Raw genomic sequence first — 19,872 nt, 5'->3', positions numbered from 1 at the left:
TAGGGAATGAATGATCGAATAAACACACCTCACACACCTCTTTATCACATAACTATCTGTTAATCTGAAGGAACATGAGGTGTTATGAATGTCAAAAGCTCATGCAAGTCAAATAAATAAATAGTAAATTTATGAAAAACAACCTGTCAAAGACTCTTAAATGAAAGCTTCCACCTCTGTTTCAGTGAATTTTCAACTTGGATTGCTGGATGCCAAACAAATGTACCAGGAAAATGTAATTGCATGCCATTTTACTCTTATAACCTTTCCTAGGCATATACTATCAATATATATCTAGCTTTATTAAGTCAAAAAGTTCTTAGCTTATGTTCATAAGCTGGTTGTAAGTCACTCACTAGATTTCTGTTTTAAACTGTAATGTGGAAAAAGACACTGTAAAGCAGACCATACCATGATGAAGTTTTTCCTTTTTTCACCTGCACCTAGAAAAACAGCAATAATTCTGCAGAGGGTGTGTTAACTGTATGTAAAAGGCAGATACAACTCTAAAGATTTCTGAAGATTCAAATTAAAAATGAGAGTGGTAAAAAATCCATTTGCATTAAAAAACAAGAAAGTATTTGAAATACTATAAAATGAATTCACACAGTGAAAATTACCAAAAAGTGAATATATACCATTATTGTTAATAAATGAGACCCTAATTCTGCAGCTCGGACAGTATATTGTAGTTATTCAAGTTCATTTATTTCATCACAAAAAATAAACTCCCTGAAACACCTGAGAAGCAATTCTATAATGCTGCTATTAAGCTGAAAACATAAGTGGTGATTTGCTGAGTAAAATTTATTCATTTATGCTTCCATTTTGAGGAATTTTAAGTTGAACGCTTTTAAAGGTACACCAACATATACAGCCCAGCATTTAAGTTGTACTTAAATGGGAATTATTACCCTCAATTCCTGTGATTTTCATTTATTTATTTTTTTAATGCAACACAACCACAGAATAAAATTTGCCTCCTATTTTAGGAGGCCTGGACTACCAGAGTGAATGAAGCTCAAGCGCAATAGTCAAATACCTTTCAGATAAGTAAAACATTAAAAGTTGAAAACACCTAGAAACAAATATATGGAAAGTATGCAGATAGTGGGAAACAGATAAAATAAAAGAGAAAAAAATAAAGAAAAAGAAAAGACAAGGGAGTAAGAATTTGCTAACTAATAAAGCCTGCCTTCAGAATGTGGTACTACTTTTGTTTTATCTTTTGTACACTTGAAAGAGATGATATAAAATAGTTTGAAATGTTTTTTCTTCTTAAAATTATCTTTCCAGGAACAGCTCCAAGGCAAGCTTGTTTTCTTCAGACGATCTTTGTCTCCAGAATCCATGTATGAATAAAACTGGGTTAATAAAGATCTAACTGCAGTATTTAGTCCCATTTTATTGGTATATTTCCTTGAGCTTGCAAAGCTGTTCCAAAAAGATTTTTTATTTATTTAAAAATAGGACTCAATTAAAATTACATCTTCATTCATCATTTTCCCCTTTTTTGGTTCAAAACTATTAATGTTATAAAATACTTCAATTACCAACTATTTGAAAGCTTAGAACACTAATGTAGGTGGAAAAGAAAGGCTGAGGAGAAAGAACATAACAATTCTGTCAAAGAAAGAACAGAGAAGCAGCAGATCCTTGTACCTCATATCTCCGAACTTCTTGCTTATGGCAGTTCCTACATTGCTGATAGCTGCTGTTGCTTTATGTCCTGCATGGCTCAGGGTCTCATGTGTTTTCTTGTAACTAGAAACAAAAACGAAGAACAGAAATAATGATAAGTTTAAAAAAGAGAGACTAGAATCCCCTGCAATTATTTTTCCTTATTTCTGCATCTTAAAGTCCCACCCATCAAAACTTTAAGAAAAACAGTAACCGTAACACAAATCAAATTACAAAGATGCCCACTTCTGCACAGCTTTGTAAGTGCAGTTTAATCCTAATGCGAGCAAAGCACTCTTCAGAACAATCCTTCACTGTCTGTCCCCCTTGAAGATAACATCTTCCAAGAGGGTAAGCGCAAACTGTTAAAAGCAGAATGGCATGATTTGTTGAATACTCGTTTGATACAATTTCTGTAAATTTACATCAAATAAGCATTCTGTCAGCAGACACTGACTTTCTGGCACAACCTGTGGTCTAAAGCACAGAAAGAATCAGCTAAGATACGTGCGCTTCCATGCATACATACAAATTAGATACATTTCAAAGATGCACTTCAAAATTATTTATTGGTATTTCAAATTAGACAACATCGATAAAAACTGTTTCCATATGCTACAACTCGACCTTTTTATTTTTTAAATATAAAGGAAGAAGGTTTTAGGAAAGAAAAAAAAGATGAAAACAATCTAGACAGTGAATGCATATTCTAAATAGCATCGATCACTGATCCCTTTTTGACGTTATTCATTTCATGTGTAGCATACACATTCAAACACAGAATCATCTTAATTTACTGATTTGGACTATATGCTCTGATCACACAGATCCTTCAGTATAGTTAAGTTATGTTCTCAGAGTAATCAATAAGCTTTTCTGTACAGATGCTTTTTTTTTTTTTTGCTCAATAAACTAACTCTGAACATGTCAGAGACCTCCTTCCAAGGAAATCATCTGGCACTGGGAGCAGTGACGCAGACGAGTTCATAATTAGAAGTACTGGCCTAGTAAGAGAAGGAGAGCATATTACAATCAGCCTTGTATCCTGTGGTGCGCCTTGGCAGACAAGGACTGCAGAAACGATCATGAAAAATTCAGAAGTACAACTCCTTTGGTCCTATTTCTCCTTTGAACAAGTTCTGTAAGATTGCAAATGTGTACCAAAATACACCAGAGATTAATACAAAAATTCCAGTGCCTAATTCTTGTAACAGTAACAGAGTATTTTCTTCTAACTTTTAGATATATGAATGCAATATAACTTGGTAGAGATAAGAGGAGAAATAAGAAAAGATTAACATTTGCAATTGGGCACATCAGATTTTATGTCAGGTCCTTTCAGCCCTGGTAGTACCTACAGCTGGAAGCCTGCCGATGAGGCCTCTGCTGTACAAACCATGGGCTAGAAGCAGATGCCAGGTAATGCCTTACTCTCTCAGACAGAATTCTATCAACAATTTTTTTCCCCAGCATAAATACTTTGATTTTATGATCCTAACCCCCAAAATACCTTGAAGACTGCCTAACAAGTTCTAAAACTGCCAAGCAAAATGTGTCAGTCTGTGAGGGTCTTCTTCTCTGTCTCCACTGACTAGGATGGCAGTTTAAAGGAGGCAGCTGAGGGTATCAGATCTCCAGAAACCTGGAGTTGGTTGGATGACTTGAATTAATCTCAACCACTAATGCTAAATGGCAAGAAAGGCTAAAACACTGCAAAAGTAACAGAGGGAGCACAAAGTGTAATTAGAAAGGAAGGAGCGCTGGTTATGCCCATTTTAGGTCTTTTTCAACTGCAGAGCACAGACAAGACCCAAGAGATGTTTTTTACTGGGTGTCCTTTCTCCTCTGCCCTGCCATTTATCACAGGACAAAGCAAGGTTGCAATGCTCTTATTTCACTGAGGCCTCATTCTCTAGCTTGACTAGTTAAATCTCTGTCCTTTTTCTTGCTGTCATTGGACACACTCTCATCTCAGAGAGTGCAATGAGACCCTAAAATAGATGTTGATGATACCTCACTCGAACTACAAACATGAGTGTTGCCTATGAGAATAATAATAAAAAAACAAACAAACAAACAAACAAACAACAAAAAAAAAAACTTTCCATTACCTGTTAGCTTATACATGCATATGGGCATTTGTTAAAATGCCCACGTTATTGCTTACATGTCTTTAGACATCTTCCTAAAGAAGAATTTTCCAAGTCTATTCAGCACAATTCTGTTGATGACAAAAATGAAGGCCAAAATTTGACTTCCAGGTCTGAAAGGTCCTTGGTAGCATGGCAAAGCATGTTTCATCTACACTCCATCCAGTCTGGTCACAACACCTGTAACCACACTCACCTAGCCTTGTCACAGACTTCAGGATGACAGTTGGCTCAGCTAGTTCTACGAGAAGACAGGCAAGAGGGAGCATGGATCTTTCTGCAAATTACTGTGTTGCTATTCAGTTCAAATCTTAAGTCCGTTAAGATTAAGAAATGTTCAGTCCAAATCTTAATCATCAGACAAATTTTTAAGTTGAACTCTTACCCTAAGTTGCATTTGCAGAAGTAGATCCACTCCCAACACTTCCCTTCCCCTACCACCTCCCCAGCCTTCTATGGGGGGCTCAGAGTCAGAAATCAGAAAACACCACAGGGATGCTCTGAGAACTGGGACCATAATAAGGATTAGAATATTGTCAAGATCAAAGTGTCCCATTAGCCATACAAAAGTATACGCAAATTTCCACATATATATATATATATATATATATATGTTTAATGAAGTTGATAATCATGTAAAAATTTATATAGGAACAAACACTATTTAAGTAGAGGCTGCTTGTACATAGTGAAGTATTTTGCAGCCTTCATTCTGAGTTTTTGTTGTTGTTCAATACACTTCATAGTTCATTTTATGCAAGGGCATGCTTAGCTTTATGAGATGGTATCTCCATGTCCTGCCTTTGTGCTGCAGGTTCTTCACACCACATAAAACCATTAAGAGAACAGTCCCAAATGTCCCCACACAGCAGACAGTCATCACTTTAACTGGGAAACAGTGGATCCCCTTACGTGGTTCTGAACATTACTTTGGTCAGAATACACCTTCTGGGAATTGGCTGAAATGACTCTGATTTGTGTTTTCCCTGTAAAACCCCTAAATGCAATGTCCTCCCCAGTATTTTTACCAGCAAGAAAGACTGGGAGACTGCATTTATGTTTCTAATACTTTTGATGTTACACAACAGCGTAAATCCAGATAAGACTGTTATGCAACTGGTCTTTTTTCAGCATCAACTCGCAAAAATGACCTTTGACATGCCTCCCTCCACCAGCAATGCTGAAGAACAGCTTTAAAGAACAAAATGAACAAAGGTAAAAATGCTGTGCAACTTGTAATGCCTGCCAGCAGAGACAAGAAATAACTAGCATCTTGGTAGACCTTGCAGATAACTAGCTTAAAAATCAACACGCCATCCTTACCTCTCCACCATTACTCGTATCACTATGTCTTCTTCATAAATTAATGACCCTTCCAGAGTACACTGCCTCACTACATTTAGTTATACTCAGTATTGACATATAGCACAGCATTTTGGTTCAGATATTTTTATTATAATTGTACTGTATTTACAGCATTCATTCAATACCTTCCCCTTGTTACCTCTCTGTTATCAGTGACCTCCAACATATCCTTTCTGACCTCTGGGAACCTTGTCAATTGCACATAACATTAATAATCTGAGCCAGCAATTCTCATATTTGCAGGTAACACACAGCAGTTTGTAGTTTTAACACACTGAACAGCTTACATAATTTTCAGAAGCATCTAAGTGTAGAAATTAAGTTTGCTATTCCAGTTAAGAACTACTGAAATTCATTCCTGGGAAAACAGTGTTGTAAGAATGTCTTTTCTCAAGGCCTCCTGCCAACACCAACAGCTCTGATGTGCCAAGTGATGTACAATACCTTCAGATTCTCATCCTTTCAGCACCTGTTAGTGGCAAACATTAGGCAAGTACTGATCACTGAGCTCATCAGGACAGGTGAAAGCATCTCAATAGTTAGCCATTGGCTAAAATAAGGTTTGTGACCCTGAACCACAATGCAAAAAGGCTCCAGCAGGAATTGGAACTCCATGAATTTAGGGCACAGAGGTTCCAGAAATACTACCAGTGTGGTGCATTTTACACCAATACATCATCAGGCTCCATTCCTTTCTTTCTAACAGTCATACAATGTCACCATCATGGTCATGAGTTTTAAAGCATTATGCCAGATGCCCAGTAGCATTAGTAAAAGCAGAAACAGGCTAACTTGGTACAAGAGACTCTTGATTTAGGCAGTTAGAGTAGGAATGTCTGCTCTGTTTTTGTGGCATCTAAACATATTCCATAGCACAGGAAAATTAGTTATAGTGACTAACAAGGATCCAGGTTCATGCTTTTCATTTAGCACTTCCTAATACCTACAGTGTATTTTGTAGACAAAAAAAGGTTTAAACAGATATGGTATATGTGAATTGCTGGCACAACTGTAAAATTGTAAATCAAACTCATTGTCATTTCAAATATTAGCTTTTTCAGATGACTTTCAAGTAAAAAAAATTATCCGTTGACTTTGATTATTTATTTTTTTTAAAAAACAAGGAATTCCTTTTAAGAAATAAAATGTCTATAAAACTGATATTATTAGAAGTTATCATAAAATACATTGACATGCCACAGTTATATTCTGGCAATATGCTCTCCTCAACACATTTAAAAGAAGCTTTTAAGAGAACTCACATCTCTAGTACCGTTATGTACACTGTTGACAAAACAGATTTGCAGCATATCTTGACTGCATTTTTACCTGACAGCTTTGTATATAGCATTTAGGTTGTATTATCTTATGACAACCAAGTCTCACTGCCTCATTTTTTACAGCCACTCAAAGCAAATTAAGGAAGATTACTACTTCTTTTCATATTAGCTTTTACGAAATGCTGTTTCATATAAAATACAGCCAAACAACAGACGTATAGAGAGGTCAGGGAACTGGATTTTTAAATGACCAACATCATCTGCAGGATAAGACAGGATAATCATATTGTATGCTATTTGATCTCATCTCAGCTCAGTATAGAGCTGCCCTTTACATGGCAGAGTTAAATCTAACCTTCCGTCATAAGCACAATACACGGTCTACTGACAGAAGTAGGCTACAAAGATAATATTCGTATTTTGCATGGCAAGCTGCGTATTTGACCTACTACAGTGAATAATAGAGATTTTAAAATCAGCTTCTGTAAAATATGACAACACATACAGCTAATTAGCATTGTTAGAAGCGTTGTTCTTCTCCATCAATGCTTGCTTGCAAAATTAATCCATTTGTGAAACCCACTTCTGTGATAAAGATTACATTAGATGCAACAAAATGCAAACAATTAACAACAAAACCATATTGTAGAGCAGAGCCTGGTGGCACAAGTCATGTCCCATGGAGCTTGCTTCTTTTTACTTTTCAAACTATTAGTCAGCTTAAGAATATTTTCTGGAATCAACGTAAAGCATCTAACTCTCTGAGAAACTCTCTACTAGAAAACTCCTTTTCTGCTAATTTTCTGTGAAAGCAAAGCTCAGTATTAATTAAATTATTCTAATGCTCAAATGAAATAAATGCGTATGTGATAACATATACTTAAAACATTCTCTAAGAGCATTCGTATTCCCAAATGCACTCTGAAGTGTCTACTTTCTTTAATTTATCACATGAAATTCATTCCAACTTCAAAAACAACAACAGATGTATTTTATAGACATTCTTTCTTTTCCCAGATAAGCTGAGAATCGAAACTGTGCTGGCACCTGGTTGAGTGTGTATGCCTAAACCAGCCAAAAGAACTACGCCCCAGGTAGTTCCTCTTGCACAGAGAGAGGAAAGGCAGAGCTGAGGGAACCGACCCTCTGCAGGTCACAGGGGACCTGCCTCAAGCCAGAAATCTGCATGCAGCACAGAAGATTTGGCTGTTCAGCAGGCTGGGGAAGAGTCAGAAAAGATTCCAGGCAACGATGACAAATATTCTGTGCTGTCCTGCACTGTAGTCTTCAAAACCATGGAAAACACTAGGGATACAACGGTAAAAGGCATTACTTGTGTGGTATAGCATAGAATGAGAGAAAAACAAGCAGTTCTAGTACAGTTAATACTTGAGTAGAAAAGCCATAATATGTTGGTTTAAGCACAGATGAGCTTAGGACATTCCAGGACAAAACTTCACAGTTTATCACACCTTAAATTGCACCAGTAATACTGTCTGTGGGCTCTGTACTGTAAGCTACATCAAAAAAGAGAAAAAAAAAAAAAAAACACACACAAAAAAAACACAAAACTGCAGATTAAATGTATCTCTGCCTCCCTTTTCCTTTCTTCTCATTTTGTTTCTCTTTTTTCTTTTTCTTCTTATTTCTCCATTTTCATTCACTTCCCTTGCTTTATTTTTTCTACCCCTTTTTCCCTTGACCTTCCCTTCCCTTGACCCTGGATATTTTAAATCCTGGTCATTCCGGAGATTCCAGTTTACATTTGGGTCTCCTCTTCTTGTAGAGAGATATAAAATTTACAGACATCTGCAATACATGCGTATACATTTTCTGGGTCAAAACCATAATCAGAGTGGATTTTTCTCTGAGAAGCTAAGATTACATTTAATGATCTGTTCCAGATCAACTGAAGTCACTATGGAATTTCCATTAGATGAAGCTTCTGGTGTAAACAAATGGCCATATATTTTTCAGGAATGGGACAATGAGAATAGACTATGTTAACTTCCTGAAGTCCTTTCTCCAACCTTACTTTCCATTATGGCTCCCTTCCAACTTCAAGGCCATAGGTATATGTAGAAAAGTGGCCAAAAAAAGAACATCTTTGAAAAAGGCACGAACATTGAATGGCCTGACCCAAAAGACACCAAAAAACACTGAAAGTTAAAGGCTCCCTTTACTTCCATACAGTTCACACCCACACACAGGTAATGCGCTTGCTAAAGCCAACACGCCTATTTCTTCACTTACACAACCAGTGCATTTACTTGCAAATTTAGAGAAGAAAATGTCAAAAGGTGATTACATATTGCAATGAACAGAAACACCCACATTTCCATTACTACCACTCATAACAAGCATGTGTGTGGGAACACAGTATACCAAGTTCTTAAAAGTCACAGTAGGCCTGTGGCTGCCCACAAATTATAGCCAACTTCCTGAGAAGATTCTGATCCTCTGGCACACATTGCTATATATTTAATGTTATATTAGTGGAGACTCCAAGTACTGTAGATTTCAAGTCCAAAACGCATGCAGTGTAACTATTACTTTCTATTTTCTCATCACCTGGCAGAAATTTGAATTACAAAACACGAGTTCCCACTATTTGTGGAAATCCATACAATTGTCCTCAGGTTCCCTACCAGCAGAACTAAGCTTGCGCATTGAGTTTTCAGTGAGTAGCTGAAGACGAGATCCTTACTCTGTTTCAGTAGGGAAAGGCCAATTTAAAAATAAGAAAAAGGTTCCTCACAGTAAGGGTGATCAAACACTGGAATAGGTTGCCCTGAGAGGCTGTAGAGCCTCCAGCCTTGAATATATTCAGAACTGACTGGATATAGTCCTGAGCACCCTGTTCTAGTTCACTCTGCTCTGAGAGGGGAAGTTGGACTAAATAATCTCTATACTTTGCCTTTGTAAATATTTAACCTAATTTTGTACAGGATCACAGAACAGTTGAGGTTCGAGGCAGTCATCTTACCTGTATGCACTACACAGTGAAAATCTGAAGTACCGAAGACTAGAAAGCACTGTGAAAGCTTTATTGAAGCACGACCAATAAAAAAAGATTTAGCTAAGTGAACACACTGTATTTAGGTTAGATAAAACCTTTCCTTTGTAGCAGGATGTTAATTAGAAAAGCTCAATTGTGGTCTCTAAATATCACTGCAAAGATATTTTTAATGACTCCTTATGCTAAAATAAATAACCTGGAAATCTACCAACATTATCCTGCTTCTAGCATCTAAATAAATGAATTATCTATGTTTAAAACATAAATAAAAACCTGAATTGCTTGAAGTTAACACAATATCCACCCACCTCTATTCACTGAAAACCTGATCTTTAAAAAGGCGTGTGTGGGAAATCATACCAGCTGAGCCTGCTACCTTCCCTAACATGCGTTATACTAAATATCAGTGCATTGATGAATAGCAGAGGAAATGAACAAGGAGCATGAAAAATTTATTAGGATTCTGGTCAACATCATAAGTGAATGACTTCCATGTGTATTTCACACAAGATTGAAAAAGGCAAACAACATTACAAACAACGTTTGTAACAAAGATTTTCTTTGTTTTTCTCTAAAGCTGACTAAAAACCCTGGGTCGATACAGAAGAAGCTGCACATTACTTTTGGAAATACAAAGCAAATACAATGTCTTACTAGAAGTGGTTAGGATTGCTTTTGGATACGCCAAAGCATGCATTAATGACAAGGAAACAGACTTTGTGCAGAACTGTATGTTGAGCCTGCCATAATCTTGAATGAAGGACATCAGCCTACTTGACCTCAAGTTGTCTCTCCTTTTCATGAAAACATTTTTTTCCCCTTTTTAAATCATAACAGAATTCTTTAATGATAGTTTCTGACGTACATACGTAACACTATGTTAACTTTTAAACTACCTGGCCAACCTTTTAAATTGTAAATGCTTAAAAATAGTCAGGATCTCAAGTTTATATTCAGTTATATTCAGTCATTCCAGGTGGCATCCATCTTTTGAGTTAGGTACTGAGTCTCTGAGTCCACTTTAGCCCTAAGAATACATCCCTAAATAGAGGGCTTTAAAAGAAGTATTAATACTATTGGCAGAAAAAAAAAGAAAAAAAAAAAGCGCCTAATTGTTCCTTGTGGGTTTGAAAAGCTCTCCATTAAAGAAAAGTGGTTTTAATTTCTAGAAAAACATAGCAACTACAAAACCCAATAAGATTCAGTGAAAGCAAAACTATACTCCTTAAAACCACATCTCTTCAGAATTTAAAATGACTAATTGTGGATTTCGAAGCCTAAAATAAAATAATGTAAATATTTTGAACTTTTATTTTTTAAAGCAAGCTTTTCAACCGTACTAAGTCAGAGAATATTGGTGAGTAACACTACCCCATTACTATTTTGGTGTAACAACAATGAATCACCTCTATTACTTAACACATCCGTTCTCAAGAATGCTGAACTACCGTGACTTGTACAGTAAGTGTCAGCCAGAATTATAGAGCAGTTGGACTATGGATAATAGGACTTTCAAGGGCACATATGAACTCCTGCTCAATCCTAAATGTTGGTGGTCTTGAGGTGGTCACTGAACACCTAATGGCTTGCTGTTTCTAAAGCTCATCTTAAAGAGTAGCAGATACCATACTAATAGAGTCTATTAAAGTCACTTTATCCTTCTGTAAAATGTCAACACTGTGAAAGGAAAATGAAAAGTTGTCTTGGAATTTGGTAAAAAAAAAAAAAATCAATTTAAAGTAAAATAGTTTGATTTTGAAACTCTGCTATCTGCTAAAGCATTTTTAATGTCACTGCACCTGCTCTGCTCTGTTTCTTCAGGTCCTGTGGGACTGCTCCATCATGGGTGATGCCACTGCCCTACCTGCCTTGCTGTTCACTCCCAGCTCACCTCTGGCATGGAGCAACTCACTCTTGCTTCTCCCTAAGAATCTCAAATCCAGTTGTTAATTGTGAAAAAAATAAAAAAAAACAAGTAACTTTTCAGACAGCAATTCATGAAAGTTAAGTTCTTCTTTCTACCAATGTTGTTATTAATTTGGACAAAAAAGTTTTAGAGGAATATAGAATACGGTGTTTTCACATTTTCAAAGATCAGTACTGGCTGAGACCAACCCCTCAGTAGTTATGATGGATTTCTTGCATCTTTGGAACTCACAGTTTTATTTGCCATCTCTCTCAGTGATGCTCTATTTCTCAATCAGCTTTTACATAAGTGACACAGAACAGAAATTGTTTGAAACTTAGAAAAAACACTACTTATTCCAGGCTCAAGCATTTTTGTGGTAGATTCAGGACAGGTTTTATCACTATTTCCATATGTGTATTTTTTAACTCCTTCTTTAACCTAGACAAAAGGTTTGTGCTAAGAGTTCTTATGCAACTCAAATAACATCCCTCCCCAGCTTCTTCACCCAAGATTTCAGACTTTTTTCAAATGCACCTTACTGGAAGGCAGTAACTGGGTTAGACTACAGACTGCCACAGTATAATTGGTCTTGTTCTAGAAGAAAAAAAATCAAGTTAAAAGCATTTCAACATCAGCAGTGGACTAACAATTCACATTTCTACATTACCTTTCACCCTGAGAACCTAAAGCTGCTTACACATACGAGTTTCATTGAACTCTTGTGGACCAGTTACCCACTCTACACAGTGGTAAGCCAAGGCTGGGATACGCAACTTGCCAAAGACCACAATGCTAGCAAATAACAAAAAAAAAGATGTGCATAGGACTTAAGAAAACCTCAAAGATAGCACAGTTACCCCAAAACCTTTTTTGTTGTTTCTTTTGGACAGACAAAACCAGAAATTCAACGGTCATACGTCAGCTGATTCTGTCAGTTGTTCTTTAGAATTCAGATGATGGTAATATTTTTTTAATGATTGCTAATATTTTAGTAGTCTTTCTTTTATGTTGTCTGTCTTGGAATTTCAAAATACATAACACACTGAGATAAAGAAGTATTCTTTCTCTCCTTAGTAAGGACTCTGTAGGAACGTGTCATGGGACATGCAGATAACCTTCTCAGTTCCATGACAGCTTCAGCTGCTGTGATTTTGCAAGGGTGAGGTGTGACACAGTAGCAAAGCATGTTGCTGCTGTGGAAGGCTTTTTTTCAAGTCTCTTTGGTCTGAGAAGCCTGAAGGATTTGTTCCTGTCATCTACCCCTTTTGGCAGGTATTCCTATTGATACATTTCATACCAGGGCTCATCAAGGCAATACCCACAACATGCTACACAACACATCACAAGGAATTTGTGCAGTCTGTACTCACGCAGAAGTTGTCTGCATGTCATGCCAGCTTTTGCTAAAGTTCTGCTTCAGTTCATTCATCAGGCTTATGCCAAGCTTTTGTTTAATTTCAACCAGGTGCTTTTCTTTGGCTGCTAATACTTGCCGCAAAGTTGAAATTTCATCCTCTAGCTGAGAAAAACAAAGAGGAAGGAGAAAGGAAAGAAATGTTAGCCTGTTCTCAAGGCAAAATAAACACAGATTATGCTAGGAGATTAAATGAATTTTGCACAAACATGCTTTTTTTTTTGTAGATGCCTAGAGAGGCAGATAGATTCAAGCACTTGTGTAGATCACAAGTGTCCAGAACAAGTTTGGCACTACTGTTCTAAGTAACTTACTCTAACTGTGCCACCCACGTGCACTACTGTACCCATGCACCTGTTAAGACAAAATAATTCTCCAGTCCGTAATTCATTATTCATCAACTTGACCAAGATCTGCCTTAGGAGCATCAGGAATCTCAAACATCAGCCTTTCATTCACAAATGGAATGGGAATCAGCAGGACAAAAGAAGACTGGATAATTCAGGTAGCTATTTCTCTTTGAATGCACAGGCTTTTAACTTCAAATGTGCATTTTTCTAGTCTTGCACTTATGTAAAAATTGATACAAATTCTTAGGAGCAGGTTAAAAAAATCATAACATACCATATGAGTTAAGAGTATCATGGGTATCATATGTTTTATCCCTATAGCTTAGGCCTTACATACTTGAAAATTAAATTGAAAATATATAGCAGGAAGACTGTTAACAAGAAGAAACAGGCATTACTTGAAGTATAGAATCATTTAAAAAATACAGCAAATTAATATTTTCAGAGCTCATAGTCATTAACCTAACCATGTAAATTCAAGTTGTAACGATGACATTCAACCCAAACAATTCTCCGTGCAGTGGATGTTATTTCAATCATGTTTAAAACAAAATTGAGCTTTAGCATGGCAGTGACCAGAACACTTGACTAAGAAGAGGGACCACTGAAACAGTCAGCTATTGACTCAGGATGCCTATCACTTGGACAGCACTCCTGAAAGCACAGGTGTGAATTCTCCTAAGCCAATTGTACAAGCAGCACTCAGAGGTACTGAAGTTAACAAGGGTAAGTGACATGAGACCAGCTGCCTTTCACTTCAGGTTTTTAAGTTCCCTTACCAACTGTGCTCCTTCCTCCATGTGTTAATAGGATAACATATGGTAACGTGTCTGATTACCTTATGTTAAGTTCCCTGGAATGACAGTTTTCCTGTGATTTAACTCCGTAGGCTGCAGGGAATGAATGAGGCAAGCAGCAGTAGAATCAGTTGTGACCTCCAGGGCTATGTTTAGGATGTCAATACCAGCATTATTTTTATCTCACACACTCATGCATTCTGTTTCCCTGTAAAACTGGCTGCAAACTCATTGTTCTTTGAAAAATCTCACCCTTTAATCCACCAGCTATCAGCTTCTCCTTTGTCACTACCTGCTATCTAAATTATTCAAGAAGCTCAGGAAAATTAAGCAGCAAGACTACGAACACAAAGCAAAATCATGACCTCAGCAAAGCAGATAGCAGCATACACCAAGTCTTGTGAGGCCAATACTTCACTGGTAGAACACCAAACAACCCAAAATTGCTTTATTCTTTCCCCATATACTTTATGCTGCATTATATCCCTAACCTGCAAATGAAATGCTGTCAAGAAGGCAGCATGAGTTTCTATTCTAAGAGGATAACTGGTACAATTCTTACAGGAAGGAGAAATCACAAATTTCAGCACACCTAAGATGGCAGTTGGCAGCTCCCTTTATTTGTTTCTCACAAGTTTGCCTGAATAACATTGTTAATGAATTTAACATTAATGCTTTCCATTTGGGGTAGCACTAGGCTGATCATTAGGTACCTGGATATATAAACATTCAAAGGCTTCTATTAAAATGTCCTTCCATCTGTTCACTTGAATAGACACACAAAGCTGTAAAGCCTTAATCAAGCATTAACCCTGTGCTCAATGGAGCAACCATGAACATTTTTGACTGTGTTAAAGATAACAAACTATTTTTCTGTAGAGATTAGAGACTTGTTTAAAACCGACAAAGCCCTCCTCAAGTTCCATCATTTTAAACTAATAGTGGACACGAGGCCTGAAGTGCTCAGATATTAGTGATTGAAAACAGGAGTAGGTAGAAAGGATTAGGGAGTTATAGTGGGATCTTGAAAGCATTTAAGCAGGTTACATACCTAACTCCCATGGAAGTCAGGAATCACTTTTTTTGAAAAGTCCATTACTATAAATGCAGGTTGTATTATGAAAATAGGGCTTAAGTCAACAGAAACACAAGCTTCAAGTCCTTATGCCTCCCTTCTTTCTAAGTGCAACAGTCAGAAGGATACAGATGCATCCTATGGGGACAATGTTCCCTTCTCCCTTTTTGTGGTCTTAAGAAACACAGTTAATAACTGTTTTTCCTTTCCTGTATTATTGTATTTATCATGCATAAAAACAAAGAGTTGACCACCTAAGAAACTACAGTTCCCGTGAGTAGCTGACATGTAAATCACACAAAGGTGTGATCTCAGGAATAGATCCACAAAAACAGACATCTCTCTGAAATCTGGGAATGGCTAATAATATAGAAGGAAGATGGTAAATTCCAGCAAAGAAACACAAGAAAACATTTTCTCTTGTTTTGCCTTTCTTGATTATTTTAGGGCAAATTATTTGCTGATAGGATTTGGTAGGTCAGGTTGATGGTTGAACTTCATGATCTTGAAGGTCTTTTCCAAACTAAATGATTCTATGATTCTGTACATTTTAAGGGTTTAACATCCTTTTAAGATGGTGGAATGCTAGAAAAAACAGCAAACTAATTTTCCAGTATAAACCCTTTCCCATTTTTTTTTTTAAATTAAAGATTCATAGAACAGCTCAAAAAAAGTACTTAGGCAGTAAAACAGAACATTTTGGATAAACTGCTATTAATAAGGAATTATGTAAATTAGCATTATCTGTATTGTGAAACATACATAGTACTATGTAAAATGTGGAAGTGGAAAGATTCAGCCATTGTTTGTAAGAATACAGATGAAAGGCTTGAATGGTAAATTGAATAGTAAGCTGAATATTTATTATGCTAGCTTTAACAATCAAGGCAGTAAGTGATTAAATATTAAGGGGCCCCTGCAGAAAAGACAAGACAGCATAATTAATCATGTATTTCTGAGTTAGACTAAGCATCCTTTTTTCCTACCACACCATAGTATCCTGTTCTGGGCATTTGCACAGCCCTCCTCATCAGAGGGAACTGAACTATGTAAAGGCCATCAGGCTGAAAATACGAGCTGCTGTTTTCAGTCACATCAGTTTCTATATCCATTGCTGAGAGGTGCACAAATACCTGTGCCTGTGCAGCACGAGGGGCACAAGTAGCTGGAGATGAATGATAAATTTAATGGAAAGACAACAGACAGCAGTGAGTGGAATAGCTCAAAACCACAGCCTTCGTCATGAGTCAGGAGTCATGACGAAGGAGTACCACACTCCTCATACCAAAGAAGGAGAAGAAAAATCTGTTCTGCAAACAAGCTTCTGGCCTTACATAAAATTTTTGGGCTACAATTTTCTGCTATTATTCTGAAGTGCGAGACTGACCTCCATTAATTCACATGCTTGTTATAAATTCCTACAACAGGTATTCATTTTACTTGTATTGTAGAAATGCCAAAGACTGATTAGACTCAGAATCCTGCTGTATTAGCCATGCTACAAATAGAAGAACAGAGTTAGTCCACGCTCTGAAAAGCTTCCAGTACAAAAAGACTACTAGCAGGAGAAAAGAGGACACAATAAACCTGTCAGAAAAACAGTAGTTTTAGCTCCCCTCCTAATTCCAGAGGGGAAGGAGAATAAGGGATGAAACATGGAGAATATATACAGCAGACACACAACACGGATACTTATTTTGCTGTTTAAATACAAGCATAACAGGTCCTCACAACCCCTCCCCATTGTATCAAATATTAAGTGATTGCAGCATTAAGGAAGATTTGGACCTTTCAGAGCAGTAAGAGGAAAGGGTGATCCCACAGGCTCAAAAAGACAGTCTTATCCAACATATATGGATATGGAAGAAAACAAAACTACCACTGGTAGCGGTAGCTCAGGGCTTGAAAGTAAAGACAAGCAGCTTTTCAAAAGGAAACATTACCCAATTGCCACAGAGGTTTCTTTCTGAAAGAGTCTTACCAGTTTTTGTAAGTCTTTTCTGAGAATCATAAGTGTCACTTAAATATTGACTTTGTTCACTGAGTTGAAGTTTTCCAAACCTTTCTTAGCATAATTATCAGTTTTGTTTTTAAGCATAAGTTGTATACCAGTAAACTGCTGTGAGCAAATTAAAAAAAATAATATTTCTAGGTCAGCCACGATTACAATATTTGAAAGGCAATCTCTCATTTGTGTGTTGGTACAGGAATTAAAGCATTTCTATCATGAGCTACTGAGCACTCTCAGCTCCCACAGGAATCTGCATGCACAAGATATAACTAGAAACGCTACAGACAAATTCCCTTGAGAGAAACGTATCTTTCTCAGATGTCTGCTGGAAGTGTTTTTTCTTCCTTGCTTCTCTAATATACCTCATCTGTCCCTTTCAGAAAAGGGAAGAGAATAAAAGAAGGGTTAAGATTGCAAGAGACCTCTGGAGGTCAACTGGTCCAGCCCCCCTGGTCCCCTCAGCTGAAGCAGGGCCACCCAGAGCAGGTTGCCCAGGACCATGTCCTGGTGGCTTTTGGAGATCTCCAAGGAGGGAAGCTCCACAGCCTCTATAGGCAACCTGTGCCAGTGCTCAGTCACCCACCAGTGAAAGAAATGCTTCCCGATGTTCAGACAGAACCTCCTGTGTTCCAGGTTGTGCCCAGTGCCTCTCATCCCAACAAAAGGCCAATAATGAACATGCCAATTCCTACCTCATTGCTATGTGATGAACTGAGTACATAAAATTTCAGCATCCTCTTGTAATTTACTGAAGTAACAGGATCAGCACAGAAGTAAAAAGTAACTAACAACACAGAAACAAGGCTCAATGTAACATTGAGGTGAAAAAAATCTTTTGTTTTTTGTTTCACTAGAAAATCCTAAATCAGCACTGAAGGTAAATGACTTGAGAGTCACTAGGAATATGACTTAGAGTATTTAATATTATAACAGTAATTTAAATATTTCTGTCATACAAAAGACAGGAGCTATTCTCAGCAAAAGAGCTGTCTCCTGGATGAGCCCATTCCATGTGCAATAGCAGCAAACACTTCACAGAGCACTCTGATCAGAGGCTGAATCTAGACAATCACCTTAACCTTTGTAATCAAAAGACCACAGAGCTCACACCTTTTTTCTCCCATTATTTCTTTTATTAAGTACTACTTTTAAACCTTTTCATGGTGTCCCGAAGTTCTTTAATTAGGAAAACAGTAAATGCAAATCAAAATTGCAACTGTCTCCAGACACATCGGTGATGAAGAAAACAGAACCACAGTGAAATTACTGTGCCAATCATCATCAGTCCTGTCTGTAACCAGCAGCAGCATCTTTTCCTTTGAGCACCATACAAAGAATCTTTTCTATCAGGTGTCACACCACCATAACAACAATTTCATAGATCTGATAGAGGAACACCTTCCATTTTTTGTAGAAGGTTTATAAATAAAGAAAAATGGCCTTTGTTGACTAAAATGGCATATTCAGCTTTATAATCATCAGGTAAAAGATAGCTAACATTCCAAAAACATCTAAGGAAAATAATTGTTTCACATTATTGTATGCTGGAAGAGTTTTACGCAAAGGAAGAACAATTTTTATGATGTGTACTTCACCCTACAATGAATATATTTCAGTTAAAGGAAGTAGAAATATTAATACTCACAGAAATTTAAATTCATTACCTTGGCCAGCTCAATTTTTAACTCTTCTTTTTCTTCTTCAGAGATCATATTGGTGAAATCAACATCAGTGACCATGTCTTCATCTGCCTCATTCAAAGCCTGGGTTTCCAATAGACCTTAAAATAAAGAGTTAAAAAGTTAAAACAATTGCTATCAGTTATTTCAACCGTAATATTGACATCCTCTAAAAGCAAAGAATGCTGTAATATTCACCCACTAGGAAAAAAAGAAGTTAACTACAAAACAATGCTTGCCTGCTAAAGGTCATGAGCATTCTGTTTCTTCTTACTTTTGAAAAACAATTGGAAGTATTAGATGGTATCTGCCGTAATAAAAGCAACTTAATATGTTAAAGCACCACTCATTCCAAGAAGGCAATCACCTTGGATCCCACCAGTCCATAGCAAGACATCTTTTTTTTTTTTTTCTAATACAGAAAAAAAAAGCAAACAAAAAAAAAGCATAAACCAAACCAACCAACCAAATCCAAACTAAACAATAACTAAAAAGCCCTGGTTTTCTTAAAAAAAAAAGTTGATTAATGTGGATCACTTATGTGAATAGTGGCAATAGCACATTGAGCAATACAGGAAGTGTATTTCCAAGCAGGATTTGCTTTAAGAATACCTCTGTGACAATTTGAGAACCTTGCAGGTGGCCATAGTTTGCAGAAGGAAATGCCATACCTCCTGCTTGCAAATTTCTAAATGTTAGAGAGAAACTTACCTTGATTCCTCATCTAAACCTGTAAAGGAAGAATAATCATATTGTATCTCCAGTCACCACCTTCTTCTGTGTGTCCAAAATCAGCATCAGTATGTATGATAACCAAACTATTCACAAAAAATGTCTGTGAGACCTGGAATTGGTATATTACATTCAGAAGAACCACAATATAACCTATCTCCCAAACACTCAGTGAAGAGAAGAGTGGCAGCTGGGATCTCACTAAATAGCAGCCTCTCATTCTTCATTGTCTGCAAACAAAACAATGCAAAGCATAACAGAAAACAATCCTTTAGAACTTGTTTTGAAGTTCTTAATCTGTTCCTGTTGTAGAAGAAAGTTTTCCTCCAGGCTACAAATCAAACAGCATTTTTCCCTGTATTTCAGTTCTTCAGCTGGCTAACCAGCCATCTCAGTTGACTCCTGACATCT

General features: G+C 36.9%; 1 protein-coding gene across 1 annotated transcript in view; it reads right to left on the bottom strand.

Annotated features, from left to right (window-relative positions):
• TPD52L1 (TPD52 like 1) overlaps positions 1-18,777 on the bottom strand; it is a gene marked incomplete at its 3' end in the record, with an annotated part of 32,595 nt that extends 13,818 nt beyond the window's left edge. Inside the window, exons 1-3 of the mRNA XM_084284150.1 lie at positions 18,715-18,777; positions 12,774-12,922; positions 1,663-1,764 (exon numbers count right to left, since the gene is read on the bottom strand). Of these exons, the coding sequence (XP_084140276.1) occupies positions 1,663-1,764; positions 12,774-12,922; positions 18,715-18,762 (299 nt within the window). The 5' untranslated portion in view covers positions 18,763-18,777. The remainder of the gene's footprint in view (positions 1-1,662; positions 1,765-12,773; positions 12,923-18,714) is intronic.
• Positions 18,778-19,872: the final 1,095 nt, after the last annotated feature.

The sequence above is a fragment of the Netta rufina genome (genome assembly GCF_964035555.1).
Source record: "Netta rufina genome assembly, chromosome: 3".
In the NCBI taxonomy this organism is placed as follows: domain Eukaryota; kingdom Metazoa; phylum Chordata; class Aves; order Anseriformes; family Anatidae; genus Netta; species Netta rufina.
This window is presented reverse-complemented; position numbering and strand designations above follow the sequence as displayed.